The sequence below is a fragment of the Miscanthus floridulus genome, unplaced genomic scaffold, assembly GCF_019320115.1.
Source record: "Miscanthus floridulus cultivar M001 unplaced genomic scaffold, ASM1932011v1 fs_551_3_4, whole genome shotgun sequence".
Classification (NCBI taxonomy): Eukaryota; Viridiplantae; Streptophyta; class Magnoliopsida; order Poales; family Poaceae; genus Miscanthus; species Miscanthus floridulus.
In genome coordinates, this window is record NW_027096930.1 from 8,254 (window position 1) to 24,288 (window position 16,035).

Here is a 16,035-nt window from a genome sequence, read left to right on the forward strand (position 1 = left end):
GATGAGGTACACCAGATTTGAATTCAAACTCCAAATCAAATTTGAATTCAAATAAAAAAGAAGAAAAACAAAACAGAAAAAGAAAAGAAGAAGAACCTCATAGCCGGTTCGGCCTACTCAGCCCGCTAGCCAGCCTAGCTTGTGCACGGCAGCGCCAGGCCCAGCAAGCCAGCCCAACACGCCGCTCACGCCCGCGCGCCCTTTTGCTTCGCCTGCTGCCACTGCCAATCAGACCCCACGCGTCAGCCACCCCCGACAACAGTGCCTTCTTCCTCCCCACGCCAGCTTCTCCTCCCGACCGAGCCCTAACCGAAGCGGCAGGCGCAGGCCTAGGGTCACGCAAATCACCTGGCCATGTTCCCTTGGCGCCGCGCCCACACAACCCCTACACGAACTACCCCGTGCCCTTGAACCGTCCGATGCGTTCGGTGCATCGCTTGCCATCCGCCCTGTCCGCCATTGGTGAAGCTTGGACCTTGGGGCTATAAAACGATGCCTAGAGCGCCACTGGGGTTCCTCAGCCCCACCACCGCTATTCGGTGGCCCAACTGCCCGCACCACTCTGAGAGAAGAGGGCCGAGAGGGGGCTCCGGTAGGAGGGAGGCGAGCAGGGAGATCGGAGTCATCGACCACCGGAGCTCGGAGCGCCACCCCGAGCACCTACTCCAACGACGCGACTTCCACCACTAGGCAGCGCCTCGCCACCGCACCACCACCGAACGCCACCAAGCACCGCTCGGTGAGTTCCATTGCTGAGACCTCCTCCTAGCCTAGGGATGCCATCGCAAGGCATGCGCTCGCCATGCTTGCAACACTGCCGCCATGGCACGGCAACCGCATGCGCATCTGGCCACCTCGTTGGACTAGGAAGTAGCCGTAGAGCACCGCCGTGACACCTAGATGATAACTGCGTAGACCAAGAAGCCGTTAGCCAGCCATAGTGCCTTGGCCACATGCATCGGACCTCGGGCGGAGCTTCACCATGCACCACCACTATGTGCAGACTCCACCGCGCCCTATGGTCGTCGTTGACACTACATCATGCCTCCCCGTTAACCGTTTGAAGGAAAATGGGGCACCAGGACCCCTGGAACTGCCCCTAGATGCCCCGCTGGTGAGCACCGCCATGCCGAGCCACCGACCACCATGGCCAAAGCCCCAGGAAGCCCTAGCCGCCACCTTGACCCCACCATCGTATTCGCCGAGGACTGGCGACTCTTTTACCCACCTCAATTGCACACCCGCGCCGCTAAAAGGGCTCGCCACCGGCGGGAGCACACCGGGGAAGAAGTAGGGGAATTCCCCTCATCGGCCACACTCTCATGCACCCCATGCACATAGACCATGCCAAAGGAAAGCAGGATGGACTCAGTCCACCGAAGACCCAGCCTACAGTTCATGGACCATGAACACAAGTCCACCATGAGCCATGCCGTGTGGGCCGATCTGTGGACCGAAGCCCAGTGGAGGCCCTAGGCTATGACATAGCAGTGCCACAGCATGCCACGTGGTGGGCCAAAGTCCAGCCCATATCTAGGCCCAACTGGCCTAGTTTGGACCCGGCTTGTGTTGACCATTGACTAGTCAACGTTGACCGATTGATCGGGCCCACATGTCAGTGACACAGGGACTTTGGACCCACTTGTCAGTGGGTGACATCATGCCGACGTCACGCAGGTCCCACTTGTCAGTAACAAACACAGCCGAGGTGGCGTCATGATGATGTCACGGTGACATCAGCTGCTGACGTCAGCAGCTCTGGCCCCACCTGTCAGTGACTATGATCCGTTGACCATTGACTCACCTGTTGACTTGATGTTGACTTTGACTGGACCCACATGTTAGCGACCTAAGAGCCCCCGATACTTGGTAGGATATTGCCACTACTGCTAGGTTGATAGCAGATAGTGTAAGGAGGTACGGGGCACAGAGGATCTCCCCCACACCCTTCCGAGACTTCATGGAGACCTTGTGGACCCAGCTCATGACTCACAGTTTCAGCCACCCTAGACTAAACTTGGGGTGTACCAGGGCTGAATGGTAGAGTGGCATTATCCTAGGCTAGCAAGCAGTCGGAATCAGCCCAGTTGACGACAGTCAACGAGGAAGGCAGATCTTGTGGTTATGTAAACCTCTGCAGAGTGTATGGTTGATCGATCGATACATGTGCCGACTTGTCAGCTATGGACCTTTCCTGGGTTTCGCTTAAACTAGATAGTGAGATGAGTCTTTCTCTTCTTCCCTAGTGAGAGAGTGTCGGTCATAGCCAGGGGCTACGGGCCATGAGACAGTGCCGAGAGGGAGTTGGCCTATCGACTAAGCGATGGTATGGTGATGATGTGGAGATGGTGGTATATCGATCCCAGGATCGAAACCTGGCTCTGGACAAAAATGGGGTGGAATAGGTGTGGGAATGGTGTTAAAACTTGACCAACTATTATTATATACTTGATATGCTAATACATAGGAAACCCCAGCCTTATAGGTTCCTTTTGATTATATCCAACTTGCATCCAATTTCCACAAAGCAATGCTCATAGGGTGGGAGTGGCCAGTACAAATTGTACTGATAAATTTTGGTACATAGGTTCTGTTGAGGAGTATAGCTCTGAGGAGTTTGACGGTTGAGGGGTTCGTTCCTATGCTCGAGTTTGGCGATCTTATCTTCAAGCTGTTCTAAATGAATGCTACTTTTGATTCCGCCAATGCGGCGATGTAATAATTTATGTAATTCTGCACTATTTATACTATGATATTATCGTTGTATGGATGTGGTATTCGACTGGAATTTAGGTAATATGATCTACAATGGTCTTATTACATTTCGACTCTGTGGATTTTCCTTCATGGAAATCAGGTTGTTTCACAAGAGGCAGGGCAGGCGTGTGCGGGCGCTAGCCATACCATTTGTCAAATGTAGCGCCATGTGTGGGAGGATGGAGGAGGGCTTAAGGTTTTTAGGTAATAATTGGGCCAAAATAACATGGGAGAGGGTTTTGGGAGTGTGCCGAGGGTTGGGCTTTCTTTACTGATCGAATGTCTGACCCAGATACTAGGATATATCGACTAATCTTTCAACGATAAACTAAAATAGGTATAGCGATGGACAAACCATCGCAACATGTTGAATTAACAACTGAGGGTCACGAGCCAATATGAAGCGACCAACACTTCAACATTAATTGTCAACCTTTAGTGACTCACATCAGATGGTATTTTAGTGTTGTGGTGTAATTGATTTGTCATGTATTTTCTACATTTTCATGGGTAACATTGTTGGTATATTTAACATACACAGATAAATCCGCAAGCGCACAAATACCACTGTAGCTTTCACCCAGAAGTATTCCAAGTATCGTATCCATAGAGAAACATGTGAGACTAACTATGATCTAACTTAACTAGGGGTAGCAACAAGGTTGAGATAAATAGGAGCGTAGAGAGGAAAACTAAGGTTCTCTAGTTCTGACTTGGGTAAGCTATGTCTTCTACTATTCAACTGGGGACATTACTAGGGAAAGTCACCAGCAGAGGATGCTTTCCTCCATAACCGCGTCCTACTTGCGCCTACAGACGGGAGGTGGACTACAAAGGATCAACGAAGCCATATAGTACAGGCTATATAGAACTGATGTCACACACATGATCTACCACCATCTAGAATGCAGGGTGCATACACAATTAACCTAAGTCTAAGCACCACGCTTATACTTATGATTAATACTTTAACCTAGAGCATCTATAGATTAAAGCACTCAAAAGAGAGTCGTGATCCTGATGAACAATCTAAACAATTACTTAAATCAGAAGTTGATTACCAAAGAAATCTCGAAGGCAAGCTCAAGTAGAACTTGGATCTGCCAAGGTATAAGCCATAGAGAGAGCACCGACAGGCCGGCACCTCCTCCAAACTCTTCCCTCACTCTCTATCTCACTATTATTTATAAGATTAGATCCTATGGAGGACTAATCTTCTCTTGATAGCTGGCTTTGATCCTCATGATATGAATTAGGGTTTTAGGATGGCTCCAGAGAGGGTGGTAGGGGCTGGTATATATAGGCCAGAGCATCCAACATGAACCCTTGGATCAAACCGACTTAAAGGATGACGTAGATGCAACCTAGGAGGCGGTGAAGAACCAACATTGCGATGCGGAGGCTGACAGGTGGGCCTAGGGGCTAGGCGGCCTGTAGGTGGGGCCAGCCGGCCCCACATGGTAGCCCCTCGGGGTCTGCTTCGGTGGAGAGCCTCCTGGAGTCTTCTAGAATCTTTCCACACTGTTTACGCGGTAGAATTCCATAATTTTCTTTGACGAATAGGTCCCTCTTAACGGTTTTCTAGATAAACCCTGCTGAAACACAAATTCACAAAAACTCATGGAATTTATTAGTTTAAACCCCTATACCTATGTTTGGTGATGGAATTAAGTATAAATACAGGTTATGTTGATGGTTTATAATTGATGTTAGTGACCGTCAACAAGTTCCCCCAAGCTTAAGCTTTGCTAGTCCCAAAGCAAAGCTAAACTCAACAATGGATCAGGAGTTGCTAGAATGTTTTCATGCCTCAAAAGTACACATGTGTTCAATCAAAAATTCTCCTCTGGACTAGAATAAACTTATCTGACTTTCAAACTTATCCATATTACCTTCAACCATGGGGCTTCTTATCCTTCACTTGGGTCTTGAGCAATTGAACGACAGAATGATCAAGTCAAGCACTATGTCTCAAGTTTTTTGTTCCACCATTGTTCCAGAGTTTTCAAAATAAAACTCAGAGATTCTATTGTATGACACTTTCAAGTCTCTCAATATATGTGGTATTTATGGATACTCACCAAAGGCAGTAAAGATGTTATGCCTTTTTTCTCTTCCTACAACTAAAGCTTATGTGGAGTTCATAGGTAGGGGGAAAGTTAGAGCATACTTGTAATGCATATATTGTAAAGTCAAACAACGGATCCAAAGAGAGTTGAGTCATACAATCAAATCAAGATGTGCATGTGTGTGGATAAATGGTGGATATATATGGTGGCTAACCTAATTCTACTATGCTCCTTAAAACATATCTCTCCTTTGAAACTTGGAAACATTTGTTAGAGAGTAGGGGCTATCTTATTCATATCACTTTCTCTTCTCTTTTTTTCAGGCAGGCATCTAAGTACCCATTGTTTTAAATATCTCGGACACTTGTCCATTTTTTCTCATCTCTTTTTTTTTGTTTTTTGTTTTTTATGAATAACTTTTGCTTATCCCCATGTCTCTTTTCTGCAACAAAACCTTGAGAGATAGCAACAAGAACTTAGAACATTTATTTGGTGGATGAAAAACCTATCAAGCATGTTTTGTGTTCACTCCTAGTGTAGGAGTAAAACTTTTTTTTGGATCTAGATGGAAGGCATGTTTTGCATACTCCCAGTGTAGGAGCAGCAGGTATCTATGGTGTGTATGTGATCTTGATTTTAAGAGCATGACAAACCTCTCATAAGGGTCAACAAAGCTTGACAAAACTCAATGCAAAAGCAAGCAACATATATGTGGAGGTTTTCCTAGCCTAAATAACATGTATGGCTCTGGTTGGAATTCAAGCTTTGTCATACAGGAACTCATCATGTAGCATTTTTGTGTTTTTCAAAAGATAAATCTCCAGAACTTTAGTGTCACTTGGAACATGACAAACAGCAGCTCAGACCTTCTCATATCATATCCGTCAATTACCTAGACTTAGATCAAGCATTCACTACCCATGAGTTTCAAGTTCAGAGTAAATATTTATATCAAATCAGTCGTATCCAAAACTCGGGAGAATTCGAGGCTAAAAACTAGGTCCTTAAAAGAAATTACAATAGAGCAACTATTCATCATTTCCATTTAAGAGATTATTCTAAGTCCTCTTTATTTTATTCATCTCTTAAAAATAAATTAAAGCAAACTAGACACACCTTTTTATTTTGTTTTCAATTCACCATTTTCTTAACTATTTAAAAAAACTAAAACTAGAACAAAGAGAAAGCATACTTACTTGGATACACGGGAGTGCTTCTCCCCCAAACTAGCTCTTTTGGTAAGGTTTTGGTGTTTTAAGTCCTTCATACTGGACTTCTCCTTGTGAAGTTCATTGATCAAGTACCTCGGTTCATACTTTGCTTGAAGTGTGTCCTGCTTATAAGACAAGTAGAGATCAAGTGCCTAGGCTCTTTTGGTGGGAAACACCAACAGAACCAAAACTTTACTTATTCTTCTCTAACCTTAGGCACATTGAACAAGATGAAGTTGATGTTGTGTGTTTTGTTCACTTTTGTCATGGGTGATAAGATCAGAAGATTTAGCTGCTTAACCTATGGAAGGATTGTCCATAAGGTATTAATCTTTACATGATTATGACTATCATCTTCTAGAATTAGGATGTGCACTATTTAGCTTATTTGGTTAAGACTATGGGATCAAGAAAGTGGTGCTAGGAACAAGCTTAAAGAACAAGATATGTTGAGCTAATCAGGTTTGATCAGGTAAATTGTAACTCATACATATTTTGTTTCTTATTTATGTGCCTACCAGAATCAAGGAAAAGCTTTTTAAATAATGACCATTTACCTTAGGATGTTACCTTTGTCATTGGAGCATAATGTCACCATATGACGAAAGGTAGATGACTCATGATGGTCCTTCCCTTTTGCCTTGAAGTTTTTCTTGTTCGGCTAGTCTCGCAGCTTGAACTGTTCATGAGCTTCTTGTTTCCTAGTTCACACCTTTTCTTCTCAACCCTTTTGTCATGCCATCATTCTGCTTTTCTATCTTTTGACACCTTGTTAGACCTTCCACCTTACTCATTGTTTTATGCCTACAAAGGATTAGTGGACAACACATACCCGAAGGAATATACAATTTTGTAACTTGTCCAGAATTTTGTAATTTCCCTCTATGCTAATGAAATGGTTTTAGGATTACTTTAGTATAGAGATCATGTTTTATACAAGCATGGATCAAGGTAAAGGTAACTTGTAGCAAAAGACAAAGTGAATGAACTTTGGTACTTACAGTTCTTTCATCCATGTTGAATGAGGTATGTAGTTCTTACACCTATAATGAATGAGTTGTGTCTTGCTTCATCTCTGATTTGAATTCATCTCATGAATTACCAATATTGAATTAAAAGTTTCCTGCATAGTGTTAGTCCAACAAAATGACTAGTATCTACTATAGCATATTCTTGGTTCAAAAATCAACCTAGACACCATATCTAATTTGATTTAGGAAGGCATTTTAACCTAAGCATCATAGCTTAATTTAAAAGCCTTTGGAAGTATGATCAGCACCCCTAAACTAAGCTCCATGCTTAATTTAAAAGATGTATGAACATATTTCAAACCTCGAACATACTATAGTAAACAAAGGTAGCATGAAAGCATTACAGAGATTTATTCAATTAGAGATGAAAGAGCATGATTGTTATTGAGCATAATTTAAAGGTACAGACAACCAAGATAATTTAGCAACATGGCAAGACATGTTTTTTAGGGGAGTCTATCCCCCAGCTTGAATTTTTAGAAAAATCAAGTATGGATGGATGTAATTAAATGTTGCATGATAAATGGTTGGACATACCTTGAGTTGTCATCCTTCATTCTTTTTACTTCAACCTAGAATGGTTAGTGACAAAAATACCTGAATGAATATTTTCGCAATTATGTTTCTGTGCTCACTTTACAAGGGCAATATAACAAAAAATGAAAGCTCATGTTACCTCTCGAAAGTGCTTGCTTTAGGACAAAAGCTCGTCCTTGGGAAACCTTCTAATTGCACTCAAGTTGGTGAAGTGGTTTCCCCTCCAACATCAACCTTTGTGTACCTATCTTAAGATTCACACAACGAGATCTGCAATATTTATTATAAGCATAATGCATCTACAACCACCCTTTCAAAGTCTTTAAGAATAAGGAGAATGAGGGGGTTGAAGATCTCATGTGTGGTAATGTTGGAGAGACCAATTAATTCAGGAGATTTCTCATGCAAGCATGGATTTGATGAGGTGTTCATGAAATAACTTCCATGCTCATTGATGTTATCTTCCTTTTTAAGCTCTAAGGGTGTTTCTTCATGAATGTCTATAGGCGGAAATATTGTCTCCATCATTCCATGCCTATGACATTCATTGGACGTTTTATTGTCTAAGATTTCCCATGGATTCGTGGCTCTCGGGTTGGTCTTGTCTAAGGTCTCCTCCAAACTTGAATGAGTCATGTTTATTAAAGAGATTGATTTAAGCTCACTGTTTGGATCTAAGCCAAGTTTAGATTCTACCCATAAGGCTTCATCCTTGTCCATCTATTCTTTAGCAATGGCATACAAGTTCTTAATACATTCCAGCCATTGTCGTTGCTCTTTTTAGTCATAATTGTGGCCTTCATGATTCCTATGCTTTGGTTGTCTTAGTGGATTTCTAGGGTCATCATGAGACTTAGGAGAGAGAGCATAAGAGGGATCATCGGGGTCAAGGATGGGTTGAAAGATGGGTTTAGATGAGACATCTAATGTAGACATTGAAGGGGAGAGGATAGGAATGGCTTCTAGATGGCTCAGCTTTCCTTCTATGGCATTACTTGAAACGCCATCCTTGAATTCTTCCCAATGTCCTATATGGGAATAAGGACACTTTCTAAGAGATCCCTTCTTTAAAGGATTTGAATTATATTCGCTCGAAGGTCTCTTATGAAGATGAGAATTTAATGTTCTCCCAAAATCAGCACCAAAGAGGCATCCTTAATTCAATAGGAATTTCCAAAGGTGGAATTCCTTCTTCTCTTGGGGGATTTTGGGGTATTGGTGGTTCAGGATTGATAGCTAAATCTTGGGATTGAAGTGGTTGTGATTTGGCTATCAGAACTTCCTCTTCTTGATTGAGAGATGATTTCTTCTCTTTCTTGGGGAGTTCATTATAAATGCTAGTGCAGGGAGTCTTCCACTAATTCTATCAAGCATAGCCCTTGCTTCACTAGTAGACAAATAAAGGAAAGCTCCTCTAGAGGCTGCATCAAGGGATTTCATGGAATCCTTGCTAAGACCCATGTAAAAATGTTAAAGAAGTACAGGGTCTTAAAAGGCAAGGTCTGGACCAGTGATGATGAGTTCATTAAAACAATCCCATGATGTACCAAGAGATTCTTCTTCTAGTTGTCTAAAATTTAGAACATCTTTCCAAAGGCTAACCACTTTAGAGAAGGGAAAGAATCATAAACAAAATTTAGAGCATAACGTTTTCCAATCTCCTTGCATACTTCCTATGTTTTGACTGTACCAATGTTTAGCTCTTCCCATTAAAGAGAATGGAAACAACTTTCATCTTACGGTTTTGTCAGACATGCCAGCGATACGCAAGCATGCATAGGTCTATTCAAACTCTTATAGGTGTGAGTATGGGTTTTCGTTGTCTTCTCCCGAGAAGAATTTATCCCGTATTAATTTTATAAAACACGGGCACAGCTCATAGCTAGGTGTTAGGATAGGCTTTGAAGATTTTGGTGACTCTACGCTTGCACTCGTGGGTTTAGCATATTGATAAATAGGAGTGGAATCCAAGCTAAAAGAAAAAGTAAAATAAAAGAAAGAATAAAAGATATAATATTAATCTAGGCTCATAAGTTAATTTAGCAACCGTTTCCCCAGCAACGGTGCTAGAAACCTTGTTGGTATATTTAACGCACACAGAATAATCCGTAAGCGTACGGATACTGCTGTAGCTTTCACCTCGAAAGTATTCCAAGTATCGTATCCACAGGGAAACGTGTGAGACTAACTATGATCTAACTTAACTAGGGGTAGCAACAATGTTGAGATAAATAGGATCATAGAGAGGAAAACTAAGGTTCCCTAGTTCTGATTTTCGTAAGCTATGTCTTCTACTATTCAACTAGGGACATTACTAGGGAAAAACACTAGCAGAAAAATCTCGAAGGCAAGCTCAAGTAGAACTTGGATCCACCAAAGTATAAGCCATAGAGAGAGCACCGACCTAGCCGGCACCTCCTCCAAACTCTTCCCTCACTCTCTATCTCACTATTATTTACAAGACTAGATCCTATGGAGGACTAATCTTCTCTTGATAGCTAGCTCTTATCCTCATGATATGAATTAGGATTTTAGGATGGCTCTAGGGAGGGTGGCAGGGGCTGGTATATATAGGCTGGAGCGTCCAACGTGAGCCCTTGAATCAAACCGACTTAAAGGACGGCGTAGATGCAACCTAGAAGGCTGTGGAGAATCGACATTGCGACGCGGAGGGCTGACAGGTGGGCCCTAGGGGCCGGGTGGCCTACAGGTAGGGCCATCCGGCCCCACATGGTAGCTCCTCGGGGTCTACTTCGTTGGAGATCCTTCTAGAGTCTTCTAGAATCTTCCCACGCTGTTTACGCGGCGGAATTCCATAATTTCCTTTGACGAATAGGTGTCCCTAGACGATTTTCTGGATAAACCCTGCTGAAAACACAGATTCACCAAAACTCAGTGGAATTTATTAGTTTGAACCCCTATACCTATGTTTGGTGATGGAATTAACTATAAATATAGGCTTATGTTGACGGTTTATAATTGAATGTTAGTGACCGCCAACAAACATCACATACAAAAACATTTGGTTTTGCTTAACTATAAGAATAATTTGTACATTTGTTATGTTCCATGGTATAGGTTCCTTCAATAGTATCCAAGTGATGTCCTTTTTAATTTCCTATACTACAGGGTTTTTTATTTGGTTTTTTCTTATTCTTTAATTTGTTCAATATTTTATTAATTTTATATTTATTTTATGTTGTTATTACGTTTTTTATTTATATCTATTTGTATATTTTTTTTCTTATTTCTTATTAAATTTCCCTAGATATTATAATACCAATCAACCTATAATTTGTTCACCTAAATCCAAAGTATTGTTCTCCTAAAGTAAGAAAATTTTTCTTGTCCAGACGAAACATTATTCTCCAAAACTAGAACATCGCCTCAAAGGCTCAAATAATAAAAGAAAATGTTAAATTATTTATTAATGAAATTTATTTAAATATATCAATGAGGGGTTTTGTTTAGAAATCTTTATTATAAGAAATATTATAGTATAATCGGGATTTATTTTAGATGCTCCGTTTGGCGACTACAACATTTTCAATTTTCAAAATGATTCATAAAGTGCTGATGTCAGCAAATTTACATTTCCTTTTGTATGCCTGCATGTATAGTGGTCGGAAACAAGAAGTGGATAGTGGCCCATTGCGGTACATTTGGGCCCACTGCTGCCAATCGAATTAACACGTGGAGGAAAACAAATATTGGCGGAGTCGGTGCCGATTGCTCGGCGCGCGGCCGTAGATAGAGCGAGCCCTGATCTTCTGCGTTCATGCATGTTTATAAGATATGTAGGAGTATATATAAGATAAGATCGAACAAGACATGCATCGTCACAAATTGATTTGACAACGACGACACACGACGCGGTGCCATGATTTCTTGCGTGCCGGATTCGTTCTGGATCTGGAAGCGGCCGCGCGGCGGCGTGACGACGACGTCGACGACAGTGGAGCTGGAGACGACGACGTCAACGTGCACCACGGAGACCGTGCGTCGCAAGCACGTGTTCGTGGTCCAAGGTTACAGCAGCCTGCTGAGCCGCGTCGGCGTCGGCAGCTTCGTCCGGTCCGCCACCTTCGAGGTCGGCGGCTACGACTGGGCCGTCCGCTACTTCCCCCGCGGCGACAGCAAGCACGGCGCGGCCAAGTCGGGCTGCGCCTCCGCCTTCGCCGTGATCCTGACCCCGGGCGCCGAGGCCCGGGCGTCGTGCGACCTGACGCTAGTCAGTCAGCGCCTCGGCGTGCCGAACCACGTGCACCGGACGGAGCCCTGGTTCCTGCGCCACGGCGGAGGCGGCAGCGACCTCGCCCCGTGCCTCGGGTCCAGCACGTTCGTGAAGACGAGCAAGCTGGAGGAATTACCATCGCCCTACGTCCACGACGACTGCCTGAGGATCGAGTGCGTCATCACCGTCTTCAAGTTCAAGAAGGCCCGTCGGTCCCCGGCGGCGGCGGCGCCGACTCCGACCCTGTCACAAGATCTCGTCCGCCTGCTGGAGACGAAGGAGGGAGCCGACGTCAGCTTCAAGGTGGAAGGAGAGGTTTTTGCCGCACACGCCATCGTGCTGGCCATGCGCTCGCCGGTGTTCAAGGCGCAGCTGTACGGCCCCATGAAGGAGACGACCGGTGAGCACCGCGACATATCCATCGTGGACATGCAGGCTGATGTCTGCAGGGCGCTGCTTCGTTTCATCTACACCGACGCTGTGCTTCCCGGCCTGGACGACGACGATCTTGGCAGGGACGGGGGGAGCAAGGAATTCGTGAAGCATTTGCTTGTCGCCGCGGACCGCTACGATGTTCGAGGGCTCAAGTTCGTGTGCGAGAAGAGTGTTTGCGAAAGCCTGACGATCGCGACGGTGGCGTCCATGTTTGCGTTGGCTGACCAGCACAACTGCAGCATGTTGCAAGATGCATGCGTTGATTTCATCACCGGTTCAGATACGTTGGCTGATGTAATGGCAAGCGAAGGGTACTGTCAACTCAAGTCGTTGTGTCCGGGTGTCATGATCGATCTCTTTGAGAAGGCAACTAAGTGGTCTCGAAAAAATCACCATGCATAGCTGTACTTAGCTTAGAGTAAATGTACGAGTACATGCTTCGTATATTACTTCAAATTTCCTTTATCTCCATTCGTAATAATGCATGTTATATCTCAGCGACGATGACTATATGTTTTGAAATTTGTATATGGCATTTTCATCCTTTTTTTTTTGGAAAACACACGGTTAAGGTGCACACACTCATCCCTCTCTGAACAGTTCACACGGTATAGGCGTAGACAAACATATACAAGCACACTAGTGGCGAAGCCAGGATTTTGGAGCTGGGTATTTCATGTACAAAAAAAATTCAATGCAAATATGCAATATATATTAGATTGTAGTGATTCACTCTAGATTTTATCAATCAAGATTATTCCATTTTTTATAAAATAGAAGAAAATGAAATCTATATCTGGAAGCCTGCTAGAGTCTGGACTATAGAATGGATATGGGAGAGACGGTCAGTCGAACGGAGCGGAGCGGAGCTAAGTCGCCAAGGGTGAGGGATGCTGCCGTGCTTGCTGCTACTGACCGTAGTTACCATAAATGGCTTTAACGCAGTCCACTCTAGCACTAGACACTAAGCTGTGCGGCTGATGGTTTCTCTGGCTGATATGCCGGCTGATGCTGATTTATTATGAAAGGAAAACATTGTACCATAGCTGATAAGCGGTTCAAGCGAACAGGACGAAAATTGCCAGTCCAAGTTCGAGTTGTCAAGATTGTTGGAGATCATCCCGAGAAGCTCAGAGATGGTTAGATCGTTGAAGTCAGATCCAGCGTTGGCCACATCATCCCCTGCGGGATCAATCAGCATGCCGACGAATCTAGAGTCATCGTCGTCGGGTTGTTCACCGGAGCCTATGGGTTCGGTGGCATTGGCATGGAGCAGCGATCGATTGGGTCGTACATAAGCATATGCAAGGTGATCAGCTGCTGGTATGCTATCATCGCGTTCTTGACTCCCATGTGGAAATCTGTGAAAGTCACGTGGATGATCTTCAAATTAAAGGTTGCATCCGACACGAGGATGTTGATCTAAGCAGAAAGTTGATGGTTCCGTTGAGGATGTGCTCCGGAGTATCACCCTTTATGAAAAGATCCTGGACATATAGAGATCCATGTGGCGTGTGAGTGTAGGTGCACTGGTGGCCACAACGTCCTCCAGCCCAACGAGAAACATGCAGAGGGGATGGTGGGAGGTCTCCTCCGCCTGCTCAGTCAGCTCGGGATCGCAAAGATACACATCTCTGAGTTGGTCAGCGATGAAGTTCAGGCTACCAAAGCTGACCTTGGTTCCTGGAAGGCATAGTCATTGTTGATGAAGCCCATCAGATCTGTGCAGATTAAACTACACACAAAGCGCCTCACCTAGCTCGCGAACTATTGTCTCGCGAACTATTGTAGGAATTGTCATCTGACTAGTGATAAGTGAATCATGACAGAGCCTAGTGGCAGATCTAGGATAAAATCCTAGGGGGGGCTGAACAAGCTGTTGTGCTGAGCGCTGGGTGCTGGCCGCTGGCCGCTACCGTGCTACGCTGCTGCATGCTGGTGCGGGCGTCACCCCCCCCCCCCCCCCTCCCCGGTGGCAGATCCGCCACTGATAAAGCCCTGGCCTTGTTGACTTTGGATCCTTAACAAGCCAGATTGATCCTTCTTGAACCAAGCCGAACAAGAGATTTCTTGTCCATTTCTTCAAAGTCAGCCACTAAATAATCCACCTCCTCCACAACTTTCTCCTTCCATGCCTACTGTGAAGTTTCCGGATATCTTCAACTATACTAATGTCAGCAAGAGTAACCCACCATAAGACCAGATTTCTCCAATGACACCTTCATACCAATAATCTAATAGTGATTTCCTTGAACTTGTTCATAAACTACTCCACTTATATTTATATAGCAGAAAGGATGACAAACATTTAATCATTCATAGCAATGGATGTCCCTAAGTAAAAATGATCAAATATTGGAGCTTATTAGTTATCTAGGCAATTGATCCCTTGTCTCCGTCATCGCAACAGTAATAATAGGCTATTGGCCAGAAATTCCTCTTTCAATGAATACAGATTACTAGTAGAGAATAGACCTTTGATCCTCGGCCAAAATAGACTCTAGTCCCGGCATTTTTTGCGCCTGGGACTAGAGATACATTTAGTCCCGGTTGGTGGCTCCAACCAGGACTAAAGGTCCCTCTCCAACGGCTACTGCGCCAGACAGAGCTGGCAGGGACCTTTAGTCCCGGTTGGAGCCACCAACCGGGACTAAAGGTAGACTTTTACTCTCGGTTGGTTGCTCCAATCGGGACTAAAGGATCTCTGCCACCTCTGTCTGGCGCAGTAGCCATTGGGAGGGACCTTTAGTCCCGGTTGGAGCCACCAACCAGGACTAAAGGTCCCCCCTTTATATCCCGGCGTCATCTTCTTCCTCTCCGAGCCCGAGCTTAGCACATTTTGAAGCTCACTGCACTAGTGTTCTTGCTTCCTCCCTCCATTATTCCTCCATCCATTCTTCGATTCCTCCGTCGATTTCTTCGATTCCTCCGTCGATTCTTCAGTTGTAAAGGTTACCAATCTCATACTCTCATTTTTCACCATTGTCTTATCTCATTTTGTTCACTATATATATATGGTTCTTTATTGTGGCTTTTTTCATTTGTAAGCAATTTGAGCTCAAAATCACTTCAAGCTTGCATATTTACATGAAGGAAGGTTAAAGTAGCTATTAAAAACTAGTATTCACCGTTCATTTGTAGCATGCATAGCACACTTCATTGTTTAGAGATATAGAGAATTTTAGAGTTTTTTAATTTTATTTGTTTATAAAATGAGAAATTTATAGTGTATTAAAAAATGAGTATAGGGACTAGTGCCTCCGACTGGTATGACAGATGCAATGCAAGGCCGTGCAATAGGAAGCAAATCCGTTCTCTTTTGATGATACGCCCGAACAGCCGGGCCTGACAGATTTGGTGGTTGAACGGGTCCATCGGCTGTCGCCGTGCGACTGTACGACAAAGAACGGCATCGATCGACCATAGTATTTTATTGTCCGGAGTACGGTCCGGGGTGCAATGCAATGCAATGACAATTGACAATGCGTTGCTAGGTCAAAATATGGTCATTTCTATGGACTCCGCGACTAAACATTTTATTTTAACTTTTTATGAAATGAAAAACTTAGAAAATAGTTAGAAAATTATGGAAAATCCGTACTAGTTGAACTTGCGGACCGTGTTCAGCTCGGCGAGCATGTTCTCTGCCGAGCGGTAATGGACATCAAGGAGGAGCTTTGATTCTACGAGGGAGAGCGGCAACGATCGTGGAAGACCGTATTCCCTTCCTCGTAGAATTGGAGCTCTTCCTTGACCAAGTA

The 16,035-nt window shown here is 44.2% G+C and overlaps 1 protein-coding gene across 1 annotated transcript; it reads left to right on the top strand.

Moving 5' to 3' along the window:
* Positions 1 to 11,485: 11,485 nt before the first annotated feature.
* LOC136532240 (BTB/POZ and MATH domain-containing protein 2-like) lies at positions 11,486 to 12,676 on the top strand. The gene has a single exon (XM_066524843.1). The coding sequence runs from the start codon at positions 11,486 to 11,488 to the stop codon at positions 12,674 to 12,676; it is 1,191 nt and encodes a 396-aa protein (XP_066380940.1).
* Positions 12,677 to 16,035: the final 3,359 nt, after the last annotated feature.